General features: G+C 39.6%; 1 protein-coding gene across 1 annotated transcript in view; it reads right to left on the reverse strand.

Moving 5' to 3' along the window:
• Positions 1 to 879: 879 nt before the first annotated feature.
• rpa1 (replication protein A1) overlaps positions 880 to 17,798 on the reverse strand; it is a 37,240-nt gene continuing 20,321 nt past the window's right edge. Inside the window, exons 13-17 of the mRNA XM_062419581.1 lie at positions 12,825 to 12,954; positions 7,263 to 7,439; positions 6,384 to 6,491; positions 6,002 to 6,088; positions 880 to 1,682 (exon numbers count right to left, since the gene is read on the reverse strand). Coding sequence (XP_062275565.1) covers positions 1,578 to 1,682; positions 6,002 to 6,088; positions 6,384 to 6,491; positions 7,263 to 7,439; positions 12,825 to 12,954 — 607 coding nt within the window. The 3' untranslated portion in view covers positions 880 to 1,577. The remainder of the gene's footprint in view (positions 1,683 to 6,001; positions 6,089 to 6,383; positions 6,492 to 7,262; positions 7,440 to 12,824; positions 12,955 to 17,798) is intronic.

A 17,798-nucleotide genomic window follows, 5' to 3' on the forward strand; every position in this document is an offset into this window, starting at 1 on the left:
TGTTTTAAATGAAAGCTTATGGGATGCCAGATGTAAATAAGGGCAGAAAATAACTTGCTAAACCTGACTCCCTGGGGAGAATGCTAAATTTACCCTGGCAGAAGTAACAAACCTTGTTTCTTTTCTCTGCAGTGCTATGTGCATCACTGAATAAAATGTTTCACTTCAGATAGCTAAAAGAGCCACTAGGTCCTATCAAGCCCCATCTGTAGTTGCTGTATGATTGACTAGTGGTCTGAGATAGGGATGGGATAAGGAATAACTGACAACTTTTGGCACTACTTACAACAATATCTGACTTCGTGTTATGAAAGACAGATTTATTACATCTAGGAAGTCATAGAGGAAGCACATTAATAGTTATACTAAGGGAACAGCACAGTGAGCACAGTTGTAGGGAAACTCAAATCAATATCTCCGAGCACGGCTGGCGAAATAAGTAGAAGTTACCTTTCCTTAGCATTTAAAGACAGGTTTAATCCATCTCTGCACACTACAGGCAACAGATGCAGCGCTCAGCAGAAACGAGACGTTATCAGAGGAGAAATGGGGAGGTGCTGCTTCACTGATGTTCTGCTTTAATACAACATGAAAGTCAGGTTTGCAGGGGAATCTGTTGCACATCTGAGCGAAACCTGAGGAGATAGAGGGCATTGTGTGCCAGCCCTTGAATAAATCTCTTAAACATAGTGCATGTCCTAAAAATAGAAAAAGTCTACATGTTTTCGCTTGTCCTCTATAGGAGATCAAAATCTGCTGCTGTAAGTGATTCTTGTGTCAGTTCAACATTACTGATATGTACATACAATACTAAGATTAAGAGAAATACGCCTGTGAGAGAGCCAAGTATCCACTGTAAAAAAAACAATGATTTGATTACAAACATCTTTATTTTCAATATTTATTATAACTAAAAAAAAAAAGAGACTGAACTACAGAAGTTCCAGGCATTGAAAACATGAACATCTTGTATCTACTTAAATAGAAGGCAGTACATTTTCCACCAGGTCTGCACTGTGCATGTGTATATGTGCTTATGTTTGCAAGTATATGAGAGAGCACGCAAAAAAATAGTCAAGAATAAATGGTCTTATCAGGGGTGTGCAGGTCCAGCCCAGTCATTTTGAGTGCGCGTCAGAGGGTAAAAAGAGTGCTCGCTACTGTGCTGGTCTTCTGCTTAAAGCAACTACCATCCCCCACATGACCACAGTGCATGCAGTAACAACTGGCTGACTTAAGACAGACAGTGATGATTTATTTTGTGCCTTACTGACCCACTCTCTGTTCATATCCCCAAATATCAAAAAAGAAAAAAACCCATGTCTGTTATGTTCACCAACAAAAAAACAGTTTCCACAAACAGGCCACTGATCATTATTTCACAAAGGAAAGGTGAACTGTCCCTCCACTAGTAATCCATCAGTACTTTGAGTATTACTCATTCAAAGGGTAGTAAAAAAGAAAGAACAAAGAAACTACACACAATTGATATGAAGACAAAATATCGTACATTTAGAGCTATTTGTTGGCTGTACAGAAACAAAAGAAACTTAACACTTGGCTTCGATCACAGCTTCCTATTGAGCAGCCATTTTCCTGATGTTCATGATCAACCTCTTGCAGTAGTCCTTATGGTCAACGGGCTTCACATCCATAACTGTAGCCTTGATCCTGGATTCATCCTGTCAAAAAAAAAAAACAATAGGAAAACCAATTCAGGTGATATATACACACACTTTCTCCGCAGTGAAATCCAGGGTCACGAGACAAGACACAATTTCATCATGTTTAACACATCCACCAGCACCGAGGTCTGTTGCTCCTTCAACACATGTCAAAAAATATCCTTCAAATCTCATTTAGCTGTAGTTTTTCCCCCTATATTAAAATTATGTATATGTATAAAATGTAAAGCTACAAGATGTAAACAAAAAACACATGCAAAACAGCCATATATGCAATATATTGCTCGTCTGCTGCAACACATCTTCCCTTCCCCCATGACAAAGCGGGTTAATGCGAAACATTTGAACTGTATTGTGTTGGCATTCTTCTGAAGGTTTCACAAAAAAAGAGGCAGCTTTCAAAGCCATCACCACCTCCACAGCTGTCTAGACAGTGGAAGGTCATTTCTACCAGGGCTATTATTACTCTATGCATTTAAACACAGGCTACACTCATTTTGTCTCCATTAATCCTCCGCTGCTAAAGTGGATGAAATGTAATTCATATTCCTTTTGTTTGGTGCCCACAGTCTTAAAGAATAGCCCACTATAAATCTCTTTGTTTGGTTTTTATGATGTTAGAGAAGTGTTGACATTACATAAACATATAAAATATGTGAAAATTATATCATATTTAGAAATACATTAGAATTAACTTTAGCCTTTAAATGGACTCAAAAAGATTCATGTTATATATGCAATATAGATAAATTATCCTGATATTAAAATAGTGATATTTTGTTCATACATTGACAAAAATAAACATGTCACATCTGGCTAATTTTTAAGGAGATGGTTGGGATATAGTTGTGAAATAGAAAAACAGGTTAAAACCCTCTTTACTTTGCAGTAGGAGAAATACTTGTGGATCAAAGCAGACAGAAGAGAGTTTGAAGACTCTGGAAATATCTTAACAGCGGTGGTTGAAAGGCACCCTGTTGTGTCTCTAGTAGTGTTATGCAGCCATGTTTTTTATGAGCGGTCCCTGTCTTGTTTGTGCTGTGAACACAAGTGTAGCAGCATGCATGTGAGCGATATGATACACATTCTGGCCGAGGATTTCTGGATTATTTCACTGATCAGTTGGCTGAGGTAACGCTGCAAGAAACGTGATAATGTGTCAGACGGAAGGAATAAGAGGACTGCAGGCTAAACATGGACAGAAATAGGCAGGGATTATAATATTTTTATTTATTTAAGTGCTCTGCAAATGTTTTATAGAGGCAGGATATGCATTCAACATGTTCATCGTGCCTCAAGGATGCACTGCACACAATGTGTCTGGTGAGTAATACTGAATGTAAATGTTTCCAATAACCTCCACTGAGTACCTTCAAATGTTATCAAACGACCATCTGGGCTTTTAAGAAGGTTGCCAGAGATTGATGTCTAAGAATAACAAGATGTTTAATTCTGTGACATGAAGTCCATGCAAAAGATTTTATCATTTTAAGGGTGAAGACCTAATTAAGACCTACACATTCCTACATGGCAGCTACTTTGACACATTGTGGTTACATTTTAGCAAGAGGAGAAAAAAACAACATTTTTCTTTTCAAATGGAAATAACTAAACTAAGTGGTAAAATTCACCTCTGCTCCTTGATTTGGTTTAGTTGAACAAAGTTGAATTAAATCATTCCTATACTGTAGATCTAAAACACATTTATTATCCCTACTAATCAATGTTGCAGAAGCCTTGAAATTAAATACATCTTCTATAGAAATAAAACGGCTCCTGAAAATTTCAAATCACAAACCAGATGTTATTAAATACCACAAATGTCACTCCAACATAAAGACATTTAAATCGTTTTAATTTTCTAAACAGATTTTAATCTACAAAACGATGAACAGTGTTTTCTTCTTCCTATTCTGACAGTGAAGTGAATTGTGGTTGCGTTTGATCGGCGGGTGACTAACTGTGTGCGAATCTGCGAGCAGCCAACACCACACAGCCAAGTCGGGTGTTGAGCCACACTTGGACAACTTGTGCTGAACCACCCTCCTACAGCCAACACTGCAAGCGTGTGTACACATGAGCGCAAGAGGAAAAACACAGAAATTTGTTCCACTGTAACCTTTTTCTAACAGCTTTAAACTTGCCAGGAACACTTACAGCACGAGATAGCCAAAGAAAGTATATATACACAAAACGAGACATCTAAAAAGGAGAGCAGCAGAGAGGACGAGTCGACAGAACATTGACTCAAACACCAGCATCTAATGAGTAACTTCAAATTCTATCAAATGTTCACTCTAAATCCTAAACTACACATAATCTATATATGTCATCCTTGTACACAATACTACACCAGTGGTTCTTATCCAGCCTGGGAAACTGACTAAGTGCAGTTGATCTTTGCTGTAACAGACAGCCAGCAGCACTAAGGAGGACCAGTGTTGAGAACCACTTCACTACTCTACACTCACACCTCTGCCCTGCCCTGTAGCCTCAGAGCAGTAAAAGACTTCATCATGTAATTAGTGATCCTCACTCTTGTCAGATAGGATTTGTGTTTAAAACTGGGTCTACACTGACTGATTGTGGGGCTGTGCTGCAATGAAAGGCATTGAATGGTTGTATATGTTCTGTCTGGCCTTTTTTTCCCCCAATCAGTGACATCATTTTGAGACACTTGATTCAGTAATAATGTTAAAACACAGCCTGCAGGGACAACGAGACCTTAATAACAGTACAACAGCTGGACTATCACAGCTGCAAGCAGCCAGTCCTGATTTCAGGTGGGTTAGTGACTTAAAAAAGTTGAGGAGTGGAGTACTGAGCAATAAAATATTTACATTTGTGTTTTGACATTAACACATTTCATAGTAATAAGATCACTCGTCCACTGACATGTTGAGAGTTGCAACACAATTACCTTCATGTGTTACTCTCAATGTCAAAATACTATATTGATTTGTTTGAAAATAATTACATTACGCATCACACCCACATGAACCAACATCATGTTTGTGTTTATGCTTTGATAAATATAATAAAATAGGACACTGTGATCATATGAGCTTTGGTTCAGAGTGATGTGAGGCAGCACATGAAAACTCAAAAAATCATTATCTTCTAGGGTTGTAAAGATCAGTCGATTAAGATTGTTGTTAAGATATGATGGTTTTGTACTGCTGCTCTGACAAACCAGGACATTTATAGATGTCACCTCTGACTGAGAAAGTATAATGGCCTATTTTATATTTACTGACATTTTATGGACAAACGATTAATAGAGAAAATAATCTTTTGTTGGAGCTCTGTTATCTTTTATGTAATGCAGTTATAGTTGAGTTGATAGCAACACTTATCTCTATAAGGCTGCAATTAATTATTTTCATATTTGATTTCATGGTGAATTCTGCTTAAAAATGAATTAAATTATCAAAATCCTTGCTGGTTATTTTTCCCTGATTAACAAATCAATGTACTGTTTCAGCTTTAATACCACATATGTACGCATATGTCTACAAATCTGAACTCTATCTTCCCACCATCAGTTATAGTCAGGGTGACCTTTAATTGTGCTGAGAAAGTGTTTTAGTGTCTAAATGGTATTACAGGTCATAATAACATCACACACATGTGACTGTTGCAAGTGCTTGATTGAATTATAAATGATAAACCTTGTTGTGAAAACCAAAAAAACCTCACTGTGATAAAACAGGATGGATGGGTGTCAATAAATGTTACCGCTTTGTCCCACATCGAGCCTATACAACACTGTAGACATGACAACGTGCAACAGCACAGCACAATGGTTGGCTTGTCGAATTTAGAAGGAGAAAATAAACTGAAAGAGGGCTTGCAGGTGTCTCTGTTGAAGGAATATGGGGTTTGGAGGCAGCAGCCAGTACATGCTTGTAGCAGTGCCACTGGCAGTTAGGATGCTGAGCTGAATGTGACAGACACAGTGGCCTCTTCTGTGTGTTGAAGGCGGATGCAGCCTCTGGCTCTGCTCCAGACTTCCTGCTCAGAGTCCCAGTCCAATCAATTCTTTTATGTGCTTCCCTCAAAACAAACCTCTATCTGTGTGGCCTACAGGAAATAGTGACCGCGACTAATCTGTGTTTGCACCCTTCACAAAGCCACTGAAAATGAGCAGCATGACCTAGAATGTTGCTCTTTTTTTAAAGATTGCACTGTCAGTCAAAATGAAAGCAAGTAAGCTTTTTTTTTTTTCTAAATGACTGGGCAAAACAACCAAAGAAAACAAAGAACACCCCCCCTCCACACACACACGCACACGCACAGAGTTGTGCTTTACTCACGTTATATGTTTCTAGCTTCACTCTGGTGCGGAAAACAAAAGTGTTGAAGTTGGCTTGTTGGAAGATTTCGTCAAAAGCAGCTTCATTCTGAAATTGAGAGAAAATAAAATGGATTAGCTCAATTTCAACGAAACAAATCAACATTTTAATATAATCAGATGTTAGTATGATGAAACTCAAGTAGGTAACCATTTTTCCTGAATTAAACACTGAAAAAGACTAATTTATGTAATTACACCTTGAAGAAACAAAGCACGGTAGGTGTCTCTAACACATATTTGCCTATGCAGGAGTGTGTGTCTAGCAGTAACAAAGCCTGGGGTTTAGCACTTGTAATGACTATTTCCTTCAGTCTGTATTACATTAACAAGGGGATTCTTACCGACTCCTTGAGCTGCCCCAGGTAAGCTGCATTCTGGCCAAGAATGGCCTCTGCACTCTCCTGGAAGCAAGTCACCCACTGGTTGTCCCCAAAATCTGCAATGTTGGCCTGAGAGATACAGAAAACAAAAAGGCAAGAGTGAAGAGTAGTTAGAACCACACACAAGTACAGATCAATGCATTCATGTTTAAGATTCTTTATAGGGGTGTCTTGCTGTGTTGTTTGTTTGATGGTTTGCGGATGCTTGAATATGGTTTGTTGTTAACTAAACATACATCACATCTTCTAATTAGCCTATATCCTGCTGGCAAAACACACAGTCACTGTGCACTTGTGATACATACAGCGGATGCAAATTAGATGCACTTAAGCTGGATGCACAGCTTAAGTTACAGCTTGTGAAGAATAACGATATGTCCTGGTGAGTAGTACAAAACAAAAGCAGCTTATTTCAGATGTCTCGCTGCAATTTCTCTGTTGCTGACTAAACTGAGTTTTTGTATTCAATGTTCATAGCTTTATCAATGTTCGTTGCAAATGAGCAGAGAAAAATGGGCCTATATTTTCAGAATACAGAACAGTATGAAAAAATGTAAGTGTAAGTGTAAAGAATCTAAAATTTGCCCTTGTCAGTCTCTGTTGCAACAGAAGCAGCTTTAAATCCCTCTAAATTTAACTACAAAGAACAGATTGTGGTAACATCGAACTACAAGGAGCACAAGTCACTAGAATGATGATGGCCATCGCCTCAGCAGAAGCATCTGCTCAGGATGAAGGAGGAAGAACAGGCTTCTAAACTTTGTGCATTTGCATATATACTTTTGTGTGAGTGCATGAGCCAGATAGAAGTTTTAGGGAACCCAGTGCTGAGTCACTTACAGAAAGGATGAGGCGGTACTTGAAGTTAGGGAACTCTTTGTCACACTTTTCACAGCGGAACATGCCATTGTGCTGGTCTACCACTTTTTTGTTGCAGTCTTGGCTTGGGCAGGCCTGGTAAAGGCAGTTTTCCTTGCGCAGGTACACTATGGTAGCTAGGCAGGAGTAGTAGTCTGCCTAAAAGGGAAGAACAAACAAAAAGTCATATTAATTAAAGTTCATTGCCAAATAAAGATCCTGAAATGCATTTTTTGGGTGTACTTTAGATGTAGTCTTCGCTCAATAACAAACTTTGAATTTTGTATATTAAGTATGATAACAAGCACATACAAAGAATTAAAACAGCACAAAATAAACATATGACATTTTCAGGAGCACCTAGTGGAATACGCAAACAGTCAGAAAACAACATTTGTGCAGCAGATGCACACTCTCCACCAGAATCTTAATTCCACTGACACAAAATGCAAACTAGTGAGGTAGCTGTTGCTTCTGCAGTGTGGAGGCAAACTTTAGTAACCGGCTGCACATAAACAGATTTAGGAAACATTCCTAGTCGGCATGGAAAATACCTAAGCAAGTGACATGAATTCTACATTGAATGTGAAATAGATGCTCTGGATGTGCTGTAATGAACAGATGAAAACTTTTAACTAGGTTGCAGATGAGTCACAGCACCTCTTCTCCTCTGGTATTTCTCATGTAGCAGAGGCCCTAATGCACACCACAGATGGCTTTTAGACTCTAATAGCTGATTGCTTTGGACATTGTCTTCTTGGCTGTGAAAACAGAGGGGGGACAAGGGCCCTATCCAAGGCACCTGTTCAGGGTCAGAGGGCTGAGCAAAAGGGCTGCCAACCAATCATTATTGCCATCATGTAAATGCAGTTATGTTCACAGTATAACTAGAGTTTCTCCAAAAGGATGAAAGAAGAATAACTGGTGTATATTAAAAAAACAAAAAACAATACAACGCCCACAAGGGACCTTTAACTATTTCACTCATCTAGCATTTTTTATTCATTTTTAATGTAAAAAAATAGTTGAGACACACCTTTCTGAGTGGATTCTATGGTTTTGAGTTCATGCTCCTCTGTATTGTGGTATTTTATAGCTTTAGTAATAATAATCATCATCATCTTTATTTATAGAGCACTTTAAAAAATTCTGTGTTGGGAAAGCGAGAATGGAAAAAATTTAAACATTTAAAAAAAAAAAAGATTAAAGACAGTCAAAGAAAATTCAAACTTAAGTAAAATCAGGAAAGGCTCTCCAATTAAAAGAGCATCACTGAGGCAGTCAGCTGGATTTCCTGAGGGCGATTGTGAAGCGCATTCGGGATTCTGGGGTCTGAGTATCGAACGAGTAGCTACATCTTCGTATCATGTGAAGTATGTAAAAATACACAACCGACAAATAAGGCCAATCCTGCTTAATAGAAGACAAGAAAGAGATATAGTTGTTCAAAGAGACACAGAACCTCCTATTTGACGGGAAAGATGAAAACCATTCTAAAGCTGTACCAAGACTCTCCACCCATGGCCTCAGTCTGTCTAACAGGATGCTGTGACCAATCTTGTCAAAGGCTACGCTAAGGTGTCCAGGAGTACAAGGACTGAGCACATGTCATTATCAGAAACCATTAAAAAGGTCATTGGTAACCTTGAGCAGGGCAGTCTCAGTGCTGTGATACTTCCATTTCATTTTCAATTGCAGAGAGAAATTGCTTGGACCCTAGTTTTTTCAAAAAATTTGATATAAAAAGGCAACTGGAAAAGTGGTCTACAGATTTGAGGGAGGCAAGGATCCAGTCCAGGTTTTTTAACAGTGGGTGAACACAAGCAGTTTTAAAATAATTAGGGGACACAACTATTAGACAAGGAACTGTTAAAAACAGAAAGATAACAGGGCCTGACAGATTCCATTACGTTTAATAAAACTTTGTTGGTATTATATAAAAAGGGCTGGAAGACAATCTCATGTATGACACTCTTTCTAAAAGTTTAGACAAGGTAATGGGATAAAACTGGTTCAAACTGTCTTGTTACGGGTGAGGGATATCAGATTAAGTGGCATTGGGGGTAATAGAGCCTTTAATTGACTCCATTTTATTGGTAAAATTAGATAGAGGGGCTGGACTTACCAACTGATTGCAGTTTTAAATAAAATCTACAGTTGTATTGATGGGCAGATTTAAGTTCCAAAAAATAGTGTGTTCTCCCAATTTTAATCATATTGCTGTAGTGTAATAATAACTCCATAATACTGCAATGTATTTGGATTTTTTTACATCTGTGTTCTGGTTTCCTACATTCCCTTTTACTGCTGCGAATACTGTCGTTTATCCAAAGCTGCTTTCTTTCTGAGAACTTAATATTTGGTGAAGACCAGCAGAATGAATTAAAATGGTCAGCCAGTTCATTGTTGTGGGAATATATAGACAGGCTTTGATTATCGAACAATGTGCCGATCTTTGAGACGTTTTGTTCATTAAAGATGTGAGTACAACAGGAGTGGGGTTAGATGGTATTAATAATTGGTGAGTTAAAAAAGTCAATATTTGTGACTGGATGCAGTCATACCCAGTTATTCCACAGAGGATTTGGGGAGTTCTGCTAAAAAGCTGCCAGTTGGTTGCTTGGGGTTAAACTTTACATCTCCAAAGAAAGGTGACATAATACAATGCTTGTAGGAGTCCAGTAAATTGAGTGTTTTAAAATCCTGTAGAGCTTCTCAGAGCTATGGAGGTTGAGCTCATTTGCTCTGACATAGATGAAGACTGCTTCAGCAGAAGATATAGACACATATTTGTGTCGAATATCAGGTATCTTGGCATCATTATCAGAAGCTAAAGTTCTGGGGTACCAGTAGGTCCTTGCCTGAGGGAGAGCGGTGTGTCGGACCATAGATAATCCCACAACACGTGCTATTGGGTGACACTGCCAGAGAATTTGCCTGGGCCTCATCATTGTTTGTTGCACAGGCCCCCTGTGACCACCCTCTTCCTGGTGCAGCACACACCTGCCCAAGTGGGAGGTCGCTGGGGAGGGACGAGCAGCTGGAAAGTCTCCCAGGCCTGCAAGCTGTTCATTCACCAGAGCTGGAGCATGGTAGTTTGGAGTTGTCGGTGGGTTTCTACATGCTGATGCCAGAGTGAGGGACAGCAGAAATACTGGATGATCTGTCTTATGGAGATTCTCCAAGACTGAACATTTGTTTGGCAGCTGGAGCCTCACTTGGTCGGTAGGCTGTAAAGGAGAATGTCCAGCTTTCATTGCACCACACAGTGGCCTACTATTCTGCAGGAGATAGTGTTGAGCCGCCCTGTGATCTTGGCTTAGTGACGAGCCTAGCCCATGGATCTTCAGTAATCACCAAGACTGAGTGGAACTGGGGCTAAGAGAACTCATCCCCAAAGGTGTTTCCCAGAGTCTTTTCCACCACTTCTCCATCCTTTGATTAATAGTGTGAGAAACCTGGTTTTAAAGCTCCTCAATTTAGTTTTGAATTAGTTTGATGCAACTGAAACATCCAAGAGACAGGTGTGTGACATGCTGTAGATATGAAATATAACTCTGAATTCGACACAGTGTCTCCAAGCTGACTCTCAATGGCTTTCAATCAAGCTCTATACACCATCTCACTGAAGTACGATAAAAATCAATTATTTCCACTCTCCTCATTTTATGACCATTTTGTTAGTATGCAAGTGACATTCAACCCCAATTAACTTCCAGCACAGGACAATTGGTATTACATGTCACTTTTGCTAATTAAAAAGCTCTTAAGAGAGTGGAAAATGACAGTGCCAAAATAAGAGAAAATCACCTCTGGTGAGCAGCACAAGCTGGTGGCTAACCTCTCTTTAATGACTGTTTTGATTTACCAAGAACAAACCAGACATCAACCTCTGCTGATTTTCCAAAGCAGGCCCAATTAATTAAGCAAATACCACTTCAATTAGCGGGTGACTGACCCGGGCTGCACAGTGGGCAGAGGACAGAAGAACTTGTTTCTCACCTCTGTCATAGGCCTTTACAAATGCAGTGTCAAGCCAGCATGAGGAGGGTAGCCACTTACTGTCAGAGAGGGCAAGGGAGCAATGTGGAAACTTGAGATTGTGACAGAAAGACTTTGTGACAGGGACAATTAATTGCAACAGACTTTGATGGTGTGGGGGGGGGGGGGGGTTCTTGAGAGGGCTGACCCCCATGCCCCTGTGTATAGGATGTCTCAGTGGGGTTGAGGACAGCCTCAGCTCAGCTCCTTTGTCAGTACTGAGACTCATCACATGCCATGCTGAGGAGGAGCAAGAGCCTCCATAGCCCAGGGTCAAACCTTTCCTCCTCAGCAGCAGGGAGCTAATGCCAAGAGAAGCCCTTCACCTGACAGGCGACTAATGGTTACAGTAAGGATTTGGGATATGGAAGTGAAGAGAAAAGAAATAGATGGGACTGCTTAAGCTGCATTGTTGACTTCCACATGATAAAACAGTTGAACTGGCCATACTAAAAGAGGCATAAAGAGAAGTGTTAAGCCATGTACTATCTGTGGATGGGAATCCTACAGTTCTGACCATAGGAGAGAATTACGAGGGTGTCAGAAGTATGGAAGGGTCACTCATAGCCTCGGGTGGCATACAAGCACACAGTTACACAATTGGATGAAAAATTTGAAATTACTCAGTCTCCATAAAATATTTTCCCATAATTGAGGCTTACAGATAACTGCTGCTCCTGTTTAATCCATGTCTCTGTTTCCTAAGGAATGAGGAGTCGTCAAGTCTTCTTTGAGCTTCTCAATGGCCGACTTCAGCCTCTTACAACTGTCTTTTGCAGCCAGAGTAAAACTGCTCTTCTCATGTCTCTTAGTGCCCTATCATAATTGCTGGCATCTATTAATTGTCTCCGCCTTAATGTGATTTTTTTTCATCATACTGTGATAATTACTAATATGCAGACCATGTTAAATTATGTTAAATTACACAAGTTAATATCTCTGCACAGGTCACCATTACTCGCCTTGGATGATTTACACACTTCTGTGAGCACCATTTGCCTCAGCAGCACAAATAAAAAGAGAGAAATTAAAGAACACATTACTTTACTTATCTGAGGGCAGTAATTTCATTACAGATGGCAAAAATAGAGCCTATGTAGTCTACAAAATCAATAACAGATTACTGATGAGCAGTAAGAGATATGAATCCTTCAGTGGGATATGATTTTGAGCGAACTAGTGGTGCAGTCATGTCGTGAGTCAATTATTATGAAGATTCATCACAGTGACAGTCAGCTAAAAGAACGTTTGTGATGCAGAGCTGCGAGTGACAAGGTTACACTGCAGCAAGGCTATTAAGACCTGCAATGTCTACCAGAGATTTTAATAACAAATGCAGCTTGACTGTAAGCAATTTCATATTTGTTGTTTGAGATTCAATGCTGGTCTTTCAGTTTGTCCTTGAATATCTTCAAAGAATCATCCCTGAATAACAATATGTCTGGAGTTACCATATCTTAAATGTTTGAGTGTGTCAGGGAGAAGCTGAGCATGTGTGTGTACCTTGTCTCCATGTCCCAGGTGCTCATTCTTAACATCAGATAAAGCCTTCCAGTTGGTGTTTCCTCCCCCGCTGCCACCTTTCATCTCTGTCAGAGACTGTCCATCCATGGCATGACCCTCACTGTCATACCTATGTGGAAAAAAAACAATACCAGTCACCACTGATTTAACCTCCCTCACAGTAAACAATGTAAAGTGTTGGAAAATAACTTTAAGATTTGTAATAACATTAAAATAAATAACTTCAGTAAATAAAAATCCAGATCAAAGTTATGTGTAATCTTATTTACTTAAAAACTAATTTTAGAATACTGGATTTATACTTTAGAGAGTCATAGGGTTGGTATGTTGAGGCCTACTTGTATTGCCTCTTGTATTACTCATTTTTATACATCAGAACCAAAGCAGGAGACACAAAACACTGCAGTTCATATGGCTGTCAACAGGCTGTGTGCTGCCCATTTAACAGTTACATAAAAAAAGATCTTGTTCCAGGCAGAGCATCCATTTGTGTTTGTCAAAGCAAGGGTGGCTCAGCTGAAAGCAAGGCAGGCTGAGAGGCTTATGAAATGAATCAAGAGCAGGGGGACAGATGAGCTGGCCAGGGTCAGGGCTGTTACGGTGATATCAGTAACCTATTTTCACCCAATGTTCCTGGTAATTCAGGGAAGACAATAGGAATAAGGAGAACAGAGGAAGAAGAAAGATGGGTGGTTTCCAGGGTCCAAAATTAACAACTGCCAAACGCGGATAGATTTTCCCTTTGGCAAGTAAATCTCAGAAGGATATCCACCACCCTGGTGGGTAAATATTTGTACCAAAATAGTCATGTAATAAAATATCTGGCATGATGGCTCAGCTTGGAGAAATTTACTCAAGTTTGTCCCTATACAATGTAGGCACATACACCATGTGTTTTTTTAATGCGTGTCTAACTCTTTCACTGGCTGAACATTCAACAACAATACAAATTATAATTCTATCATGTGGAAATCCGATGTTTGATCAGTCACTCAAAACTATTTGCTAAAGTTGAGTGATTTTAAAGAATTTTTGCTCTGGCCTCTTAATTTGTATTCAACATAATAAATTATTATCTCAATGAAATGTATGTAAACAAATGAATATATGACTCAAAGAGCCATTTCTTATTTTGGCTGGTAAAAAAAAATATGCTTAGCCTGTCCACATTGCGGCAGAAGACATCTTTAAGTCATTCATGTTTCACCAGAACCGACCTTCAACATCATGTCGAGAAAGTCAATGAGAACTTTTTACCAAGGAGGAATATTATCCACAAAGGAGCATGTTTTCACCAGCAACTGCAGTGGCCAGAGGAGAAAGCAGAATTTTACATTAGATCCCTGTATGAACTGTTCAAGCACTGTAAATGTGGTGCAACAAGGGACGAAAATATGTGTGATGATATTGTCATTTATGTAGCCCGGGCAAAAAAGTGCATAAATATGTTAAATAGTTGGTGATAGATACATGAATAAATAGGATTTGATAAAAGGTTAAAAAGAGTGAAATACATATATTTCATTGTTTGGTAAAATCTCAAGTTCATGTGTTAAAAAATGTTAAAAATGCTATATGTGTTTTATTTTATTTCATTTGATAAAAAGCTGTTTACGTCTACGGTACCCTTTCTAAAGAAATGCTTTCTTTTGACATGAGGTGTATTTTATTTTGAAGGATGGGTTGTGTGTGCGTTAATGCGGGGGACAGGAAGGACGGAAAGTTAACAGGAGAAGACAGTAGTGTTTTTGGCGGTGTGGACGTCTGAAGTTGTGAAGAAAACAGTTTGTACAGTATGTGTATTAGATTTTCAACAGGATAATCTGTAAAAGTACATTTTATTGAGAGTTACTGAGAACGTCTGCCCGACGTTTTGCAACCTAGTAACCTGTTACGTCGCTCGTTAGTCAAGTGAGCGGGTTTGTAAAGTGGAGAGACTGCAGGCTAAGCTAACTGAGCTAACCCAGCTCGACATCCTAGCCTTGTGGACAGTTTCCGACCGGGAAACAACAGACAACCACCAGATAGCGCTCCGAGCCATCGAGGAGGCTCAGAGTTCCTCTGGCAACGTTGGATATCCACCCAAAGTCTGTGAATGTGTCCTCCTGCTGTCTCCAGCTTCCTGGACAGACAGTTGTGAACTGTTATATTCCCTGGATGGCCGCATAACTCCTGAAAAAGGTACCTACAGTTAATTTATTTTCTGCTCAGCTGAGAGTGAAGTGACTACTGAGTTTTTGGTCTCAACGAACACAAGCAGCGATACAGGCCTGCAACAAGTTTATTTTAGTAAGTATTATTATTTTGCCGGCTTAGTATAGTGATTATTGGTGTGTGCAGTGTTTGATTACTGCTGAAATTTTGTTTGGACATTAAAAGGGACAATATATTGTATGGTTTGAAAGAAAACTGATATAAGCTGTGGACTTGTAAAAAACAAAAGAGTACACTAAATTTAAGTTGATATATTTATTTTTGCATTATTATTCAAGTAAAATAGTACTTTTAATCTATAAGTTGGTTTCTGAGTGTATTTTCTAACTTTAAAAGTTTTGAGGTCCACATATCTTGCATATATCTGACTGTTGTGCTTGTGAATATTTAATAACGGGTCAGTACACTTAATTATTTTGATATAAAGAGGCCACTAACTTCTGGTTACATCCATAGTTCTAAGGTTACTAAATGACCCAAGATAAATAATATTAAGTTAATTAGAGTTAACCCACTAAAGTTAAATGAAGTTAAGAACTCAGGGCCCCATCTACATATATTGAGGGTAGACGGGCTACATTTAGATAAAGGACTCTCATGCAGACTTCAGCTAATGGCAGACCTAACACTGGTGCAGACAATAAAGACATACAACCAGAGGGGGTTGCCACACAACTAAGCATGCAGAGATTTTTGGGACAGTGCAAGAGATTGCATACAAATACAATAAAATTAGAGATATTCTGTGGCTTATTTATGTTAGCAGACTTCCTGTTGGAGCTGTTGTTTCATGGAGTTATGCAACAATAAAATAATGTCTTATGATTTATTGTAATGAAGATGAAATGCAGCAATGCCTCCTGATGAACTGTTACACATGAGTTCTGGCCTATGCAAGGCCCTGGATTGTTTAGTTTTTTTTAAATTTGAACTATAACTCTGTCTGCTGGGGGGAAAAAAGATGCCCTCCAAACAAAAAGAACTGTTCCAAATGATCATCAGTATAGTGTGTGTTAAACTGTAGAAAACCAGATGTGCTATTGTACAACAGACTGTGGTTGACAGCGACATGGTCATTAAACGCATGCTTGCTGACATCAGGAGAGAACTTTGGATAGGGGTCAAAATCTTTCTTGGCACGTGCTGGATCTTTGATCTGATGAACGTACATGGACTCATGAGGCACTTCCAGACTGAACTGAATAGTCATTGAACTGAATGTGTTTGTGTCTTGTAAACTGAGTTTTGTTTAAAAAATGGCAGAGGAGGAAAGGTGAATGGTTGCTATTTGGCACTGATTGCACTTTGTTGGTTTTGTTGAAATTTTATCATTTTTCCATAAAGATCTTTCTATTAAAAAAAATTTAGTAAATGTAGAAAAGCACAACACAGAAAAGATGAAAAATATCCTGCAGGGAAAGCAACATGCCATTTCTGTCATGAAATGGGAAATTGGGCCAGAGTGTGCCACAACAGCAAATCTTCTGTGAATGAGGTCACAGAGTAGGCAGACCAGCCATCCTATTTCTTAGGCTCAGTGTGTAATGTAGAAAAGACAAGGGAACAGTGGACTGTGCAGGTACATAAGGAATCCACTCCAGTGGAATTTTAAAATTGTCAGGGGCAGATGTCAATATCATCTGTAAGGACACATTCCACACACTAACTCCAGAGAGACCACTGAACCAGCAGACATTCCACTGGACAGCCCCGGAGGTGAGCTGCTGTGTCTTGGCATGTTCAAGGCTACTGTTAACAAGAAAGAAACCTACCTATTCACACCAGAAAATACACCTGTGAAAATACAATTAATAAGTTGAGGACAATGTTCAGCCATATTTTTTACACATGACACGCCAGGTGCCTCTCCAGTGCTGCAGTAAGTTCAAGATCAATTGGAAAACAACTGTGTCATCTAGCAACTGTTGTCTAGCAACATCTAGCCTATTGACTGGTTTGTGCCGATGGTCGTGGTTCTCAAGAAGAGCACCAACAAAGCCAGGATCCACTTTAACCTGAAAAAGCTGAATAAATAAGTGTAAAGGGGGCAATGTACCCTACCAACCTCAGATGAGGTAACTGCTAAGCTAAGTGGCGAACCATGTTCTCCTCTCTATATGCTGTGAGTGGCATCCAGACAGCTGTAAGCTGACAACATTCATAACACCATTTGGCTGATAGTATTTCAGGCGGCTTTCAGGATATCCAGCGCACCTGAGGTGTTCCAGAGGAAAATGGAGACTCTGCAGGGACTGGAAGGTGTGGAGTTCTCTATGGACAACATCCTTGAGACTTGATGGAGTTACACGATATCGGGCTCGAGGAAGTACTGCAGCACATTGAGTCAGCCAGCTTGAAACCCAAAAAAGAGAAATGCTCCCCTTAGGCAGGGCCAGAAGTTCCTGGGTCATCTCATGCAGTCAGGCCTGACCCGAACAATGTAGAGGCCATTGGCCATTCACAAGCTTTCACCACCTGTTCATGCTCAGGAACTGAAAAGAGTCCTGAGCATGGTGAACTACCTGGGGACAGACCTCCCCAGCTTCTCAACAATAGGTCAACCACTGTGTGAGCTTCTGAAAAAGAAGAATACATGGACTTGGGGCCAATCACAGCAGTCAGCCAGTCATGAGGCACATGATACACACTCCTGTAGCGCAGTATGTGCCAGGGAAAACCCTTGTCCTTGCTCACACCTGTCCTACAGTCCAGAAAGCCATACAAGTGCAGAGACTGATG

The sequence above is a fragment of the Scomber scombrus genome, chromosome 5 (assembly GCF_963691925.1).
Source record: "Scomber scombrus chromosome 5, fScoSco1.1, whole genome shotgun sequence".
Lineage (NCBI taxonomy): Eukaryota > Metazoa > Chordata > Actinopteri > Scombriformes > Scombridae > Scomber > Scomber scombrus.